This window comes from Psittacula echo (assembly GCF_963264785.1).
Source record: "Psittacula echo genome assembly, chromosome: 8".
Lineage (NCBI taxonomy): Eukaryota > Metazoa > Chordata > Aves > Psittaciformes > Psittacidae > Psittacula > Psittacula echo.
This window is the reverse complement of record NC_137744.1, coordinates 21,504,073-21,522,734: the sequence shown is the minus strand read 5'-3', so window position 1 is coordinate 21,522,734 and position 18,662 is coordinate 21,504,073. Positions and strand designations below refer to the sequence as shown.

Sequence of the window (18,662 nt, the reverse complement as noted above, 5' to 3'; positions counted from 1 at the left end):
GTGGGCTTACACAGGATAAAATGCCACCCATTAGCTGGGAAAAAAAACCTTTTGCTATCCAAAAAGAGGATGAAGAAGAAAACAGCACTTCACCAAACTAGCAATGCTGGAAATGTATTGCTACCATCGCGAGGAACTGCACTCTATAAAAACCTGTGGCTCATGTCCAGTTTAAACACACTATGCTCATAAGCATGAAGGCAACTTGGGCAGTTAAGGTTTGCGGTGAAAACAAACCAGGCCCTTTGCAGCAAAGCTTGGTGCTGGTCAGTGCAACGGTTATGTCTTTTCCAGGGCTGGCTTTCCTCTGGGACTGCTGCCCTGTTGCACCCTGCCTGGCCTTTTGTTCCTCCTCTGTCCATGCACATTTCATCCAAATGGCCAGAAAGCCTTAGCTCTGGATCCTCCAGGATCTCTCCACTCACCCTGACCCACTTGCCAAGCACATCCCTTTACAGAAGTCCCATCTTTCATTGGGCTCCTGTGAATCATCTCTCTTCACTCTTCTTTCCCCTGCATCTCTTAGTCTTTCTTCATCCATATGTTGTGTTCAAATCACAGACACATCAAGATAGCAACTTTTCTTGCTTCTCCATGTGCCTGGTAACCAGTCTCTGCCTATTAGCACTGCTAAACCACTTCGCATATAAATAATTCTTCTTCCAGCTCATTAAATCCCACGCCTCCCCTACGTTCAGACATTTATCTGCTCTAGATTTTCCTGGTGGCTCAGCGATTTGTTTTAACTATGATAATTAAATAGCCTGTTTCTGGCTTGCAGAGTGATCACAGCATTTCTGCACACAGCAAAGACACAAAATCAATCCTTTTCGTGCAGCCACTTCCCAACAGATTACCCTAGAAGCAGGTAATGGCAGAAAACACTTCCTACCATGAACACGGAACGTGCCTCTTGTGTTTCATTAGTGCCTCTTCCTATGAAAGATTCTCTCACCTGAGCCATACCATCGAAATGAGCCAAGTCTTTGAGCCTTTGTTTTACTTGGAGGACACTATCACCAGTGTCAGGCAGCTCTGCTTGCTGCCCTGTGAGAAATTCAATGGCATTCTTGACCTAGACACAAAGAAGAAGACTGCTGCAAAAAGGATACAAAGCACAGGCGGAAAATCATTCTCAGACTGAAGTTAATCACACTTTAGCCCAGACTGCTAAATCCAAGCATAACACTGCAGTCCAAGAACTAATTACTGAACTCAAAGATGCTTCCATCAGCAAAATCTCTGTGACTGCAGGGCAGGGATACCTAAATTAGCTCTGAATGAGGAAGCACAGTGGTCTCCCCAAGCTTGCCAGCCCTGCCAGAGCCAAGGAAGTGCAGCAGGAATCAAATGCTCCTAAAATGAAAAGCACAAAAGCTTCTCTCATCTCCCCCCCTTTTCGTCTCCAGCTCTTCCTTCCACCACCAGCAGCGTGGATCCCATCGTACCTCTTGAAAACTTTGCTCAAACTTCCACAGTTGTAAATATTGCTCCATTTTTAACTGATGTTTTTCCCAGAAGCCATCAAAAGCAGTCTCCATCTCACGCAGCTGGCCAAGTAACCTGCAGCACAGGAAAAGGACAGGACTGGAACAAGTAGAGGACAAGCAGAGATGGACAATCCCTAGAGAACGCATGTTCAGGTCTTCCGGACCCAAGCTCTTGGGAGGAAGTTACAGATGCGTGTACATGAGTTGTGAGGAGCTCAGAGAGAATGCCCATGGAATCATCACTGCAGAGGATGTGTGTGTGCAGCAGTTGCTCCTATCTCTATTTATCTGAATAATACAGAATCCCAGACTGTTTTGAGTTGGAGGGAACCATAAAGCTCATCCAGTTCCAACTCCTTGCCATGGCCAGGGACACCTTCCACTAGAGCAGCTTGCTCCAAGCCCCGTCCAACCTGGCCTTGAATACCTGAGAGCCTGGCATGGGAGAACCCTGCATCTGCTCCACAGCCTCATCAAATCAGTGTGGGGAAAAACCAGAGCACGTCAAAGTTACCTGACAAAAGTCACCCAGCAATTCGATGGGTCTGGAGCAAAACACCGGTATCTTTACTTGTTTGATAGGTGACTTAAACAACACATCTGTGCTTCAATCACTTGTGCAAAACAGGCACACAGGACCCTGGTGCACTCACCGATTCACAGTCTCCCAGTCCCCAGGCCTTTCACGGGGTTGGTCCTGGCTGCATTCCCCAGAGTCTGGCTCCTCAAAACTGCTCAAAAGCAAGTTTCCCTCTTTCGTGACTGCTGTAATGTCTTCCTGCATAATGCAAAACAGTTCCGAGTCATTTGGTGAGGTGAGGATACGTCATTTTGTGTTTCTCCTACCTGAGTTTCTCTGTATGAAATGAAGCACCCGGTATCCATCAGAACAAAGGACTCCCAGCAGATGTTTTAGCACCCTTAATGTAGGGTTAGCCCCTGGAGCTGGAGGAGGCTGAACCACAGACTGGTCACCAAGCTGGATGGAAACTGGCACACTTGAAAACATCAGGCCACGAAAGGATTCAAGAGGCAGGAGGACAGCATTACCATGGGTCCTCCTTGGTGAGCAGGTGAGTTGGTATTAGATACCTATCTACAAGTTCATACATGCAAGCAACTATTTCTGCTCGAAGGCTGTGCTTCTCCATCAAGGTCATTGCAGGACGTTGTAAGAGAGCATCCCATAGCGGGATAAAACTGGGACTGTGTGGCATCACTTACTGGAGCCTGTACCTGCAGAAGCAACACTCTCAATGAGACTCCACTTAGAGACAATTTAAAGCCTTGGTGTGCTCACTAGCATCAGCTGAGGTGCTTTGTGCTGGGCTGGGCTCAGCCCCACACAAACTGGTGCATTTAGTCCCTTATTTTCAGGAAAAAAGAGACCACACATAGAGGTCAGGAGGAAGGAATAGGAATGGCTGAAGAAGCCCTGAAGGAGAAACCTGTTGATGGCTCCACTGGGCAGCCAACTCCTAGAGGAGTGAGAGCCCATCCTAGGAGATGGGCAGATTTCTATTGCAAGAGAAACAATGGCAAAACCACTTTAAGGAGAAGATTCAGAGAGCACAGACTTGCTTAAGCATCTGCCTGCCCCATACAGCTCACAGCAACCTAAACACAACAGCATCTTCAGGGCAGTAACCCAGGAGCAGAAGGACATGGCCATGGGAGCTTTTCCTCTCCCCCACACAAAGTGTCCACCGCCAAATTGCATCCCTGTCACTAAAACATCCCAGCAGAAGATCACAAGGCAAAACCCCATCTCCTTTTGACGCTACCACATGCAGAAGACCCAGAAGGGATGAGGAATTCTGCAGCACGCTTTAGACTGCAGGTGGCTGTTATTTCATTCTCATACATCTCCCTCCCCAGAGCCCTGCACTCCCCTTTTGATTCAAAGCTCTCATTATACATGTGCCAAAGTGGCCTGACTGTCAGAGGGATGTTAACTTGATTTCTTCCCATTCAGTCTATCAAATAGGCTCATTTCTTAGTTACTCTGTTTAATTAATTTCTGCCATTTTCTTCATTGTGTTTGCAACCTGCTCCTGTTCAGTATCACAGCTACAGAAATCCCTCTGATCTACTCATTATCTGCACTCAGGAATCAGCTGTACCAGTCTTGGGCTTGTCATGAGAGAGACAAGGACCCCGTGTCTTGCTGTCACCACAATCTGTGCACAGTTTCTCATCTGCTTTCATCCTTCATGGGCTTAGAGGGAACAGAAGAATAAGTCCAGTGGATTTCATTTCAGCCAAAAGCCAACAAGTGGGTTTGATATTTGGAATTAATGGATGAGGCATTAAAAGCAACAGATGCCTTGTACCGAGTGCTGCTGTGATTTATGTGCAAATGGAAAGAGAGAATGTAGTTTATTTCTCCACAGAGGAAAGTGTGTTACTGTTTTATACACAGGACTGCATTGTGTAGTTTGTGTTTTCTCCCTATACTTTGGATGTAATCCTAAGCCTGACGTTTCAGTCAGTAAGTCCTACTACAATATATGTAGCTGCTGTTTTACTCTACAGCTCTCTTCATGCTCAAAGAATAAAGGACTATTGGCAGTATCTATAAAGATACTCTCTACACACACACACATTTATGCCTACTCACAGCACACTTTGGATGTCATTCTGCATATTTCTTACAGGCAGCCTTCTGCGAACTCACAGTCATGTCAATGACAAGTGATTATACATGAGAACAGATACACTTCTTTGACTGATGGAAACTAATGCTGTCACACAGCAAAGGGGCTCATCCTTTAGCCACACGGCATGGCTATTAACAGGGGAATTGTTTCTGAAGTGAGGGTTCGGTGACAGGCTTCTGCTGTCCCCAGGAAGATGCAGGAGCAGCAAAGAAAACAGGCTGACATAGCAGCATCTGGGGGCACTAAAAATTCCCCTAAACCCTATCACAATATTAACCTTAAAACACTAAAGAAGCCAATGTTGTTTAAGACAAAACACGAAGGCTCATGCTCATTCACATCCTGAATGCTCCGTGCCATGCACTCACACAAAATCTTCACTTTGGGTGCTCTCCAGCACTGTTCCTTTAATCCCCCCCAGGGAAGCTGCATCAGGCAGAGGGTCCTTGAGCAAACCACCCCTTCAGACCTGCCAATGATGTCTGCATGCATCTTTCTCCAGCCATGGGAATGAAGCAAAAGGAATCCCATCGGGAGCACAAACACAGAGGTGATGAAGCCTCCCACCCGCCCTCCTGCCAGCGAGACACGCGAATCCCACAGGAGGAGCACAGCACAGACACCAAAGAGCAAGGAGGCGGCAGCGGAGACAGGCTGCCGGATGCTGGCAGGGTAATTTGCTTCAGCGGATGGGTAACCTACAGAACGAGTCATGCTGTGGTTTATCTTGTCTGTCAACACATACACACGGGAGGAAGGTGGAGATCCCACCTTGCTGTGCAAACTGGAAAGGAAACACGCTGCTGATCCATACCTTGAGCTGGTAGTACTTCTCTGTGCGCAGGGCCAGGATGCGCTCGATTGAATACATGTCATCCGGTAGCTCGGTCTCTGCCAGCTCTGTGCCAAAGGATTGTAACATCTGGGCAATTTCCTTCACGGTTAGAGCAAAACTCTCTATGGCCTGGTGGGAGATGAGAATTGCAATCAGCATGGGATTTGGGATGCTCCTACAGCTCATTAGCAGTGCACAAAGAGCCACGGCTTGGATCTACAGGAAGGCAAACAGCTTGATGTGAGAGAGGTGGGTGGGATGTCCAGATGTGTGCAGACTGAACCCACAACAGGATTGTATTGGGCAGAGACACCTGATACTTGGCATTTGCCACCTATTCTTATGCATTCTCAGATTTTTTCTGCTACATATTGGAGGTCTGTGGCAGAAGCCACCATAGGATCCATCTTATAGAAACATATCATAGAATCCCAGATTCGTTTGGGTTGGAAGGGACCTTAAAGCTCCTCCAGCTCCAACCCCTGCCACGGGCAGGGACCCCTTCCACTGGAGCAGCTTGCTCCAAGCCCCTGTGTCCAACCTGGCCTTGAGCACTGCCAGGGATGGGGCAGCCACAGCTTCTCTGGGCACCCTGGGCCAGCGCCTCAGCACCCTCACAGGGAAGAGCTTCTGCCTAAGAGCTCATCTCAGTCTCCCCTCGGGCAGGTTAAAGCCATTCCCCTTGGCCTGTCCCTACAGGCCCTTGTCCCAAGCCCCTCCCCAGGTTTCCTGTAGCCCCTTCAGGCACTGGAGCTGCTCTAAGGTCTCCCCTTCAGGAGCCTTCTCTTCTCCAGGCTGACCCAGCCCAGCTCTCTCAGCCTGGCTCCAGAGCAGAGCTGCTCCAGCCCTCGCAGCATCTCCGTGGCCTCCTCTGGACTCACTCCAACAGCTCCATGCCCTTATGTCGGGGGCCCAGAGCTGAATCCCTTTAATTGCTCTAGTTAAACCACACTGGGAACCACCTCCAGGCCGCAGGCCTTTGGAGATGTATTCGGCTTCTTGGTGATGGATGTTTCCAGCTTTACAAGCCCAAAGGGCAGGTTACAATGCAGCATGGAACCATGGCCACCTCATGCGCAGCTTCATCAGAGGACAAGGGAGGGAGCTAAATGGAGATGAACTGGACAGAGTGGGATGGAAATGAGTGCTGTTGGTACCTCCGAACACAGCCCAGGTAGACAGTGGGAGCTCTGGACACACAGCATAAACCACCAGAAAGTTCATGGCACAATAGTGGAGTTACTCCAGCTACAATGCCTTGTGCTTTTGCCTTTATGCTGAGCTCCACATCTGCTCGTGTGAATGATGCTGCAGGACAAGGGACACTAGGATGGTTGGTATATTTTTCATTGGTGCTGTGATTTGTTGGGAAGGTAACCGTGAAACCAAGCTGCCATTAAGCACAGAATGATAGGATAGTGTGGGTCGGAAGGGACCTTAAAGATCATCTAGTTCCAACCCCTCTACCACAGGCAGGGACACAATCTGGGAGACAAAGTCACAGTTAAAACTAATATTACAGCAAGCATAGAAACACATGGCAAGGAACAGCTCAGGGAATGAAACACCTCATCCCTGGCAATATTAAAGGAAAATTCTTGCAAAGAAGAAAAAACATAAAGGAAATCATCTGAATCTTCTGCATTTGGTCAGCATGCAGAAAGCAGTCTCATTGCTCTGGTTCCCAAACACATTTGTGATATTAATCACATGAAACAATCATTATATATAAAAAAAGGCCTATTTTTGTATCTACCATTAAGGGAATTTTAATAAAGACTTAAAATGACAAATCTTTTGGGAGCAGTTTCAAAAGGAGGGAGTTCATCATCTAATTCCTTTATAAACCCACCAAGTGCCTAATGCCATTTATTCCTTTGCAAATACGACACAAGAAATGCAGCTGGCATCAGGGGTCACTTCCAGCTACCCATTACACATTGTCTTACAGAAAACCTTCCTCCATCCATCCCAAACACCCAAGAGCCCAGTGCTCAGCCCCGGTACGTACAGTCCTGAAGATGACCCACTCGCTGTGGCAATACTCCAGGGTGCCTCCAAACTCTGGGGTTAGTTGCTGTTCATCAATGTATGTCAGCAGGTCGCTCACCGAGCTCAGCATAACAACCTATAAGCAAGGCAACACCGTTACTTGGTTGAGCATCACTTCTAGCCATACACGAATCAAGCCTGAGAAGCTTTTATGTATCAAAAACTGGGTTTGCTCTAAATACTGTTCTACAGAATGGCTTTCTTCTTATGCTTATGGCTTAATATGGCTTTTATTTGATGTATTTGACCATTCTGGTAAGCCAACCCTGATCTCCCAAGTGCTTTCTTCCTCGAATGCAAAGCACAGCGAGATGCTGCAGTATCTAACTGCAGAACAGAGCTGGAAGCAGAAGTAATGCAGGGTTTTGCAAGGAATGACCAGTAATCTAGAAGAATATATATATACACTTTAATAAGTTATGAAGCCAGCTTCACACAAATATATATTCATGAGGCTTTGGGTGTTTTGATCTGCCCTGGGATAAGTCATGAATTTTCAGGACTGTGCAAATGGCAATCATTCATTTTAGAGTGAAAAATGCAAAGCTTGTGAAAGTCATATTATTTCCTACAGGAAAACATTAGTTTGCTTTATGCATTTGTGACTGCATCAACTGAGACTCCATAAACGTACTGTACTTCTCTTAATTATTCTTATTATGTCCTGTGATCAAGGTGGCTTTAGAAGCCGTGGAAACTGTGACTCAAAGAGCATAAAACACCATTTCAGTCGCTGTTTTAGAAACAAACACCAACACGATGATGGTATGGAGTTTACACTGAGATGAAAATGGGTGGAATTCATTGCAAGAGCCTCACCGGACACGTCTTTTGACTTTTTAGACATTAAACAAACTCCTGAGCACGGTTTTATCCTCCATACAGCCTATATAGGGGATGAGAACAGGCTGAGAAGCCCACCAGCCACTACCATGGTACTCTGGTGGGGAGTAAACTGCACAAGGGAAGACGAAAAATGCCAAAGGAGAGGTTTGATGCAGACCGATTTGGTAGAAATAAGGCATTTCTGGCAGGGACACTCTGGTGACTCCACATATGGGTGCCTGCAGAGTGGGACACTGTCACCCTCTGACCCGAGCTGCACCGATCACACACAAACACAACAGCTCTGCGTGCTCGTACCGGTAACTTGAGCAGAAAATCCTCCTGACTGAAGCGAAACCCAATGTCAGTGAAGGTGCGCTGGAAAAATCCCGTGGGACGCAGAACCATCACTAGGTGCAGGTTCCCTGGGAAAGATGCCTGCAAGGAAACAGAGAGGAAATTCACTCTAAGGACACGGCAGGTCCAACAAGAGCTTCCAAACGCCTAGAATATATATAATGTTCAGCATTAGGACTTGAGGAGTGAAACTACGACTTAGCAAGGAACAGAGGGCTGGAACATTGAGAGGAATAACAGACAGATTGAGGCAGCAAAATGTATTGCCAAACTCACTAATCATCCCATAACTGCATCAAGCATAGTCTTGTCCCTGGTAATTACCAGGCAACATTTCATTTATGGTAAGAATTTGGAGTTTCCCATCTTCAAGCATACGGTTGGCAGGCGCATTCCAAACGGATCTGTGGAAAGGGTGTTTAAGAGTGAAAATGAAGTTTTAAGCAAGTAGGTGTCATATCATTAAATTATGGCTAAGTGCATGATGCAAAGGATTGAGTTAATTAAGACATATGATTTACTCTGAGATCCTGCCAGGCCAGATTATATATCTCCATATATTCCTCCATATATTATCCTCCTTCTTGAAACACGGTAGTAGCATCTATTCCAACGGTGAGAGTAATGAACGTGTTTAGGTGTTTTGCACTGCAGGGCACTTAATCTGTGCTTTCTAAACCAAGACTGCTCCTGTGAACATGCATTAGTGTTCTTCAAAAAAGCCATGATTTACAGTGGAGATCCGACATCCATGAACTGCATCATAACTTGTTTTCTTGTGTAGGAAAGGTCAGGTTGTGGCTTTCACTGCCCACAATGTCACTTAGAAATGGACGATGACTTTTAGGATCAAATAAGCCACATGAATTCAATATATTGATCTGTTGTTATTTTAAGTAGGAGCAGAGGAAAAATGAATTCATGTGAAATAAGTGCCAGATTCATACCCTTTGGAAGTCAACAAGAATGGTGTCAGGGACAAAGATTTGGCATTAAGACCAAGCAAATCATTAAACAACAGATACGTTGGTGCTGGCTCCAAGCCCTGGGTGCTGCTCCTCTGTTACCCAGTGCCTGGTCAGCACACAACTGCTGCCAGCCCCAGGCCACAACCCATCCTTGGGGAGACCCAACGAGCCAACTGCCAGCCCCATCAAACATGCAGATGGGCCAAAGGTCTAACCCTGACCATGGAGTCACCAGAGCTTTGCAGCTCTGAGGTCTTGCCCAAAAGCGCATGGATGAGAGGCTGCGGGAGATCCAGGTTCAGCTCCCTGCTCCAATGCCTGCTCAATTAGCTGTACAAGGAAGATCAGCTCTCCTGCAAGACAACCCCAAGCAGGTCCTCCAAGACACAGCTCTGACGACAAACCCATCTCAGAGACCCTCCTCAGTTCAGGACTTGTAACGTTAGCTTCCCATATAACTAGAAGGAAAATCATCCACAGGGTACCGGATATCTCCGAGGAGCTGGAGTGGTTCCTCACTTTGAGGAGAGTCTCTGCCTGAGATGCAGAAACCCTTCCCTGAGGAAAGCACCATCAGAACTTGGATGCAGGGACCCTTCACTGAGGAAAGCACCACCAGCACTGGCACAGGCCTGTAGGCATCTTGAATGAACTGAAACTTTACAGCATTCATATTTCACTGGAAGGCCTCTGGCAAGCTCATCATCATCCTCTAGTGCATCCCAGAGAAGCTAGCTGCCTCTCCCACCTCACTACACTGGCTCTCTATTGAACCCAGCAACCACACGTATTGCTCTTTCCAGGCCTGTAGACTGACCAGGCTGGTCCTTGACACTCTTCACTAGGCACTAGGAGATTCCAGAAAGAGATCTGTCAATCTGCATTCACGGCAATGTCATGCCCTTCCCTCCAGAGCTGTGAGTCTACCATGCGCCATTCCCTCATGCCCTCCCTTATGCCCATGTTTGCTTCATTCTACATCCTTGGTCATTTCCCAGTGGGAATTTCTTTGCAGACAGGCTAACAGTAGCATCCTCCAACAAGGTTTCAAAGATATCACCAAGAAGCCATCACAAGCTGTAAACCTCGAAGGAAAGGATGCTTCAAGACAGGCCCTGTATCCCCGGCATTATGGCTCAAACTGACTTGAACCAAAGCCTTGGGAGGCCAATGGTCTTACAATGCCTTAATTGCTCGGAGGATGCAATTTTAGGTCCTTCTGCATGGTAATGAGTCCACTCTTAGTGAAACCAAAGGTAAAATGCCTGCCAAACCACACTGCAATAGCTACAGGGTGTGAAATGCCTCGCTAAGAAAGGTGCCTTTGGACACCTTTTGTTTCCTGAAGGCAGGATGCCAACACCACATAGAGTAAAAGACCATTACCTGGCACTCACATCCTTCTGCAACATCCCCCACATGGGCAAACTCCCCTTTGATACAACTTCACATCCATACACACCCAATGGTATCGCCTCAGAGGCAGCTGGGTTTCCAGGCGACTTGATTTCCATTCAGTTTAGAAAGCATTTAGGCCTTTTTCAGCTGATTTTATCCCCATAGATTCAAGGTCAGGGCTTATGAGTAGCTACAAACCAAGAAACAGAGCTTTGCAAATGAGACCTAATGTATTTCAAGCACTGAAAAAAACAAAGCCAGAAATAAGCTTGCAGAAAGCTAACCACCAATCAAACCAGGTCCTGTACCCTCCTACAGGCTTAAGAGAAACGATTAAAGGTTGAAACCCCCATATATATATGTATATATATATATAAATAAATATATATATCATTATAAACCAGTTATTCCTCAGAGAGATAACAGAGGGAACATATCTATTTAAATCACTGCTGCAGCTGTAGTTTCTAAGGGCTGAGGTGTAGTAAGTTACCTCCAAACTCAGCTCAATGATATTGCTGGGAAAAATCCCTTCCCCACAATACATTGGGAAAAGCAAAGACAAAAGAGCCTTAATCTTGCCTTATGTTTTATCTTATTACTTATAACACTACAAAGAACCTCGTGCATTTGGTGACCTTAGGGTTAGGTAACAAAACACAAAAGAACCTCCAAACGCCTGTGCCCTCTGCTATTCCTCTGCAGCACACCAGGAAAGGCGGAAAACTCTCGGCACAATTCCACTAACCAGGCAGTTGGCAACATTTCACTACTATTAACTCTCTCCCTGACCAAAGACCACGCTCAGGACATACTCCCCCTTCTGAGGACACAAATGTGTGTACCTTAAGGTCCCAGCTCAGCAACTTGCTTAAATGCACGCTCAACTATAACCCTGTAGACAGCCCTGATATAATCAATACAGATGAACTAGGCTAATAAAGCACAAGAACAGGCATGCACTGAAAGCATCATAGTTATTATCTCTTCAGTGAATATCTCATCCTGATGCATTTAATGTGAGATTTTTCCCCCATTTTAGGAATTCGGTTTTCAGAGAATATTCTTCCCTGCAGCTCACTGGGGCATTCAGAAGGTTGGAAATTAATGAACAAAGAAAAAGTAGTATCTGCCACTAAGTTTGCTTCTGAGTGATGGAGACTGAGGCTAGTGGTCCTTACACATACAAGTGCATATGAAGTTCATAAAATCATAGAGCCACAGAATCACAGAGCACCAGGGTGGAAGGGGCCTCAAGGATCATCTGGTCCAACCTTTCATGGCATAGCATGACCTAGACAAGATTCCCTAGCACCCTGTCCAGCCGAGCCTTAAAAGTGTCCAACCTTAATGACTTTCTGCTGTCCCTTAAAGTCACACCGCAAAATGCCAGGCACTGCTCGTTTGAGCTTTAACTCCCCACAGAGCCAAAATGAAACTCTGAAGCGCTCTGCTGCCTTTATTGCAGCCGGCTGCAGAATTAACCCCCGAAGATGCTGCGAGCATCGCTGCCGCACACCTCCCACCCAGGGCCCGCTCCCTGCCAGCGGCTCTCTCGTACCGTACAGCAGCGAGCACAGCCTTTCCCAGGACATGTCGCGATGCGACAAGCAGCAGCACTGCGGGACAGTGATGCCCGACGCCTGACCGCGCGGAGGATGCTCCTATAATCACTCCATTAAACCGGCTCCGGTCAATACTCCCGCTTCCTCCATCACCTCCCGCACACCCCCCCGGTACAACGAGGCCTCTCTCCGCCGCCCCCCCTCCGTGCTCGCTGCAGCACGCCGGGCCCGGAGCCTTACCGCAGTGCTGCCGGCCCGCCGCCCGCCGCGCCGCGGGCTCGCCTCGGCCATCGCCCCGCAGCCGGGACGGGACCTCACCGGACGGGGCGTACGGGACGGAGCCCCCCGCGTTCCCCCGCTGCTCGCCCCGCAGCCGGGCAGGGCAGGCAGCAGGCAGGCGGCAGGCAGCCCTGCCGGCACCCGCGCCCGGCTCGCAGCACCGCGCTCCTTCCTTAGCGCCGGGTTTGCTTTTAAGGTGGAATGCCCAAAATCATCCTGCAATCAAGGCCAGCGCTTTTCCCTTCGAGGACTGGGCTCGCAGCGATCCTTTCGCCCCTTCCCCCTTCCTCCCCGCCTTGTCTCAATGTGTGTTGTCAAGTTCTTTAGGATTCTAGGCGGAGAGCGAGGAAAGATGCTCCTGCCAAAACCAGAGGTTCGACCCTGGCTGAACGGCCTTGCTTCCAAATGCACGTAGCACCAGCGTGAGCCTGCTCTGCCCGTGCAATTACAGACATACACAAAGAGTTAAGCAAAAATCGGTCTGATCCTACATTTTTCTGGATCAGATGCACAAGAGCAGAGCTGCAATCGCATATACGCATGCTGAAAAAATAGGACACTGTGCATTTGAAATGCACCTTATTTGCACCTCTTTATTCCAAAATCAGAAATCAGAAGACTTTTTTATCGCAGCACGGGTTTATGATTAGAAAGAAATCAAGATGTGCTCTTCTATGTGACCTGCACAAAGGCAAGTCCAGGTAAACTTCTCCTGGACACAAAGACCAGACCCTCGTTTTAAGGCAAGATTCCCAAGTCTTAAGATTTAGTGGATATGGGTTTCCTGCTTGTCACTCCCCTTTACACAGAGCATCTCCACACTATCGACACAGACAGCCCCGATACTCCAGGCAGAGTCACTCCTCTACATGGACTCGCAGTGCACACAGGCACACAAGTAGGGTGGATGCTCAAAGGTCACCCCATAATTAGATTTCCTTATTAAGCACAAAATGAATGACACTTCTGTAGAAGCCACAAATTAGGACAGGGTTTTTTCCCCCCCATTTGAAACTTCTAACTACACAAAGCAACCGCATCATCCTTAAAAGATGCTCTCAGTAGTAGCGAACGCTGGCAGCGGAACTGGATTTTGATGCTCCCTTTAAAGAAGTACTTTAAAAAAGCTTTTTCTTCTCTGATGGCATGGTAACCATGCTTGGAAATTCAGCTTATGACATCCAGGGAAACCAGAGCCCAAAATACCCACAGAGGCATCTTATGCACACTGCAAAGAGGTAACCCCCTCTTCCTTCCACAGGATGCCCATCAGCAAACACCATCAAAGCCTGATATTCTGAACACCAAGTTCAGCTGGACCAGGGTTAAATACTAAAACAGTGTAAGATTTAACTTTATCAGACCTAACCAGAATGAGGTAAGAGCTTTTCTTCCTCAGTATAAACCATTTGCTTCATTCTCCATCAGATGAATCAATGTCTTCAACTGTTCAATGATTAAAGGCAATAATAAGACACCCAGAATATTTTCATTGACTTACCCACATGGCATGGGCTGGCTGGAAAAGCATTTATTAGCTCCTACCTACCCATGCACCTATAAACCCGACTTTCCTACACGTGCATGCACTGCTGTAACACCATGCTCTGATTTCACAGCACACAGTGCACTGCTGAGCTGCAAAAAGCTCATTTTGAGGTAAATTCTGCCAGGATATGCGCTGATGATGTGTAGCACCTCAACATATGTCATATTTAAAATACATGAATGCATATATAGACATTTAAAATAGCTTTTGCCACCCAAGCCCACATACAAACGCTTATGAAGCCTGTTTTAAGAACCTAACACTTTCAGTCACTGACAATTGGGTAAAACATAGTCTCATTAATAACCAGTGTCTAGAAAGAATATATATTAAGCCACCATCAAAAGCACAGAACAAGGCACAAAACCCATTTGAACCACTATGAAGAAGTACAAAACCAAGCAAATGAATCAGTTCATACTCAAAGAGCTCATTTACACACTCAAATGGGGCATAGAGCTGTGCCTGAGTTAATTATAGTGCCATAAACCAAACTACTACCTAGGGAGAAAGCACGAGCATCATCGCTCCTGGTTCCCAGTGTTTTCTTGAAAGTGATACATAATGGGCACGATGACTTAGTATATTAAAAGACATTAACATCAAAGAGGACTTACTGCTATTTTCTGGAGAGTCATTTTGACCGATGTCCATGTGTCCAATCTTCTATCCAGGATCAGGATAAATCTGGTGTCTGACTCGTGTTGACTGTGAGATAAGAAAATACTAATAACCACACAATATCTCAAGGGAATGTGATCCTTTTCCCCCAAAAAACCTCCAGAACACGGAACACAAACCACCGTGTGACATCGCCACAATTCCCTGAGCAGATTCCAACAAGAAATTTGGGAAGCCCACCTTAGGGTGAGCCCTGGGTGAAGCATCACCTTCGCACTGCACAGGAGGCGGAGACAATACATTAGTGGAGACACACATTGGTGGCAACAACAGGTTGCCCTTGGAACCCACACTGGTCTGAAGAAGACCTCTGAGGAGGTCCAAAGAGGCAGCAGCCGCTGCTCCAAGATGCACATCCCTTTGTGGTCAGCTCTTCCTTCCAATGGGACTTGCCACCTCCTTGCCCACGTTACAGCAACCAAGCTATGACTTGGTTTGGCATAAGGCAATACAGGAGACATCACACCAGGGAAGAGAGATACCAGCCTGGCAAGCGGAGAGGGGGAACTGGGGCTGGAATAGGCTGTCAGGGCTTCCCCAGCACTTCCCGAGGTCCCATTGGAGAGGAGGTGAATGGTAGGAGGCACTTTCTAACACCCTCTGCATGCACAGGCTTCCTGGCATCCCTCTGACACCCAAAGCCTTTAAAAACTGCTTTGAAATCCCCATCCTTACCAGGCAAGGCAGCAGTACCAGGGATGCCTGGGCTGGCAGTGAGCTCCTTACCCATCTGTAATTCAAACATTGCCTTCCCAAGCTAACTGGGCACAGCTCAACCAGCTCAGACCATGACGATACACACCCCAGGGCAGCCCGAGTTACAAACTGGCATCATGTTTGCACACACGTAAGGGTACGCCGGCTTGTAACCCAGTGCTCTGAGGTGAATGTATTTACAGGAGACTTAGGTAATATCTACACCATTTAGTGTACTGTTTAGTACACCATTTCCTCACTTGGAGTATTGTGTGCAGTTCTGGTGTCCTCAACATAAGAAGGACATGGAACTGTTGGAACAAGTCCAGAGGAGGCCACGAGGATGATCAGGGACTGGAGCACCTCCCGTATGGAGACAGGCTGAGAAAGTTGGGGCTGTTCAGCCTGGAGAAGAGAAGGCTGCGTGGAGACCTCAGAGCAGCCTTCCAGTATCTGAAGGGGGCCTACAAGGATGCTGGGGAGGGACTCTTCATCAGGGACTGTAGAGACAGGACAAGGGGTAACGGGTTCAAACTTAAACAGGGGAAGTTTAGATTGGATCTAAGGAAGAAATTCTTTACTGTGAGGGTGATGAGGCACTGGAATGGGTTGCCCAGGGAAGTTGTGAATGCTCCATCCCTGGCAGTGTTCAAGGCCAGGTTGGATGAGGCCTTGGGTGCCATGGTTTAGTGTGAGGTGTCCCTGCCCATGGCAGGGGGGTTGGAACTGGATGATCTCAAGGTCCTTTCCAACCCTAACTATTCTATGATCTATGATTCTATGATTCTAGTTAGCGGATGTTGAAACTGGATAACACATCCCATGTGCTAGTGCCATGTCCCTTCCCTATTGGTGCAGAGAGGCTCCCAGTACACGTGCTGGGTCAGGTATCTGCACTGGGCACAGCCCCATGCAGGCACCAGCTTTGGTACTTCTCATGTTTGGCAAGTGAAAACACATGGGGGATTACTGAGAGGTATCACATGGCAGACAACACTTGGCAACTACACTGCATGAAGCCAGTGCAGGAGCTCTCACTCGATGCACATCTCGCTGCTCTGGCACATGATAGCCACCCCTCTGGCAAATACATTTGAAAGGAATTAGAGGTTGTGCCAAGAGGAAAACGCTCAGAATTCCCTCTGGCTCACAATAACAAGTGACTGAAGAGATACAGAGGCACCCAGCTCTGTCCTACAGATACATCTTTAGGATCTCCACCGTCACACTCGAAGTGCAAAGGTTTCGTGTGAATTTATACATTGCCATTGAGGCACAGCACGAAAGAGCAGACAAAATTAACAGTGTATTTTACACATGGGTCGAACACAGAACTCTGGCACGTAATGAAGTGTGAGGTTACGCACCGCGAGCTGGACCGGGCACGGCTTTTGAGCCAAAATCTTTTCCAGCTAAAATAGTTCTGGCAACATGAAACTACTGCAGGTTTCTGTCAGCTCTGTTCACCCCCTCCATGAGATAAAAGCCTCAGGTGGGAGCGAGGGGGAAAAGGATCCTTTTGATTTAGGGAAAATAAAACCTTTTTCAGCCCATCCTAAAGCTTTTAAAGGTCTCTGTTCTACCAACTCCCCACTGTCTCCCAGTCTGGAGAGGGGCTTGGGACAAGGGCCTGTAGGGACAGGCCAAGGGGAATGGCTTTAACCTGCCCGAGGGGAGACTGAGATGAGCTCTTAGGCAGAAGCTCTTCCCTGTGAGGGTGCTGAGGCGCTGGCCCAGGGTGCCCAGAGAAGCTGTGGCTGCCCCATCCCTGGCAGTGTTCAAGGCCAGGTTGGACACAGGGGCTTGGAGCAAGCTGCTCCAGTGGAAGGGGTCCCTGCCCGTGGCAGGGGCTGGAGCTGGAGGAGCTTTAAGGTCCCTTCCAACACAAACCAGGCTGGGATTCTATGATTTCCCAACAGGCTGCCATTGAAAAACCAAACCCAGACCCATAGCGTTCACACGGCAGTGCTGCTGGTGTAATAAAACCTGAAGAGAAAAACCTATAATCCAAATAATGTAGCAAAGGCAGCAAGGCTGCAGTGCAATCTCCATTCATAACCGCATGCCAAAGTATGCTATCTACTCAGGACAAGGTTACGCTCAGCTACCTCTAAGCACACTCTTCTACTTTTACCAGTTCCCTTACAGACACAGAGAAGAAAGTTCCAAAAGCCTTGAAACCTCCTGTGGGAAACAGTGAATTTACTCCGGAGCAAGCCCGTCACTGTTTGCAAGCCAAGCTTTGCAGTTTATCAGATATCCAGTCCTACAATGTACCTTTTAGACCGACAATAAAAATCAATCAATGCTTTCTCACTAAGGCTGCAAGGGCTGCTCATCTGCATCCAGCAGCAGAACGATGGAGACAGAGAACAGAATGGAGGATTATTTCTCTCCGGGAGCTTCTTGTCACTTCTTTTCCCTTCCCCTCAATTTTGCGTGTGTTGTAGAACACATCAGACTAAAAATAAAGGCTTGGGATGCTTTGCAGGAGGACTTGAAATCAGATCCCGGAGGCTGCACTTGTGAGGTTTATCACAGGACTGAGAGACTCCTCATGGCTGGTGGGATCAGAGGACGACAGCGGGACCTGTTGCCTAATACTGAAACTCAGGGGTATTTATAGCCACCAGCACCCTTTGCTGTGTCACTACTCCGTGTTATCAGCCACGGTTCTGAATCACTTTGTACTGCACTTCCTGATCTAAGTGAAGCATGCAGAGCTTGTCCGAATACCAGAAAGTTGGAGAGTCAAACAACATGGAATGGAACAGAATGGAGCACAATGGATCGGAATGGAACGGAACAGAATAGGATCGAACAGAATAGAATAAAATAGAATAATTAGGAATACAATAATTACAAATTTCATTAGAAACTGAATTAGAAATGGGATTAGAATACACCATTTCAGTTGGAAGGAACCTACAATGATCATCTAGTCCAACTGCCTGACCTCTATAGGGCTGACCAAAAGCTCAAGCATTATTAAGGGCATTGACCAAATGCCCCTTAAACACTTAGAGGCTTGGGGCATCGATCACCTCTCTGCAAGCCTCTGCCAGTGTCTGACCATCCTCTCAGGAAAGAAATGCTTCCTAATGGCCAGTCTAAACCATTCCCACATGTACCTTCACTGGATCCCGGGGAGAAGAGCATCTCCCTGGCCACATCCCCTCCTCAGGAAGCGGCAGAGAGCCACAAGGTTATCTCGCAGCCCCCTTTTCTCCTAACTGTACAAGCACAAAGGCCTCAGCCACCCCTCAGAGGCCATGCCTTCCATTGATTCTAAGATGGTCAGGTACTG

At 47.5% G+C, this 18,662-nt stretch overlaps 1 protein-coding gene across 1 annotated transcript in view; it reads right to left on the bottom strand.

Moving 5' to 3' along the window:
• Window positions 1–18,662, bottom strand: part of MCF2 (MCF.2 cell line derived transforming sequence) — a 56,032-nt gene that overhangs the window by 23,342 nt on the left and 14,028 nt on the right. The window contains exons 4-10 of the mRNA XM_080625035.1: window positions 14,596–14,686; window positions 8,181–8,300; window positions 6,997–7,113; window positions 4,965–5,114; window positions 2,144–2,268; window positions 1,449–1,563; window positions 956–1,075 (exon numbers count right to left, since the gene is read on the bottom strand). Coding sequence (XP_080481161.1) covers window positions 956–1,075; window positions 1,449–1,563; window positions 2,144–2,268; window positions 4,965–5,114; window positions 6,997–7,113; window positions 8,181–8,300; window positions 14,596–14,686 — 838 coding nt within the window. The remainder of the gene's footprint in view (window positions 1–955; window positions 1,076–1,448; window positions 1,564–2,143; window positions 2,269–4,964; window positions 5,115–6,996; window positions 7,114–8,180; window positions 8,301–14,595; window positions 14,687–18,662) is intronic.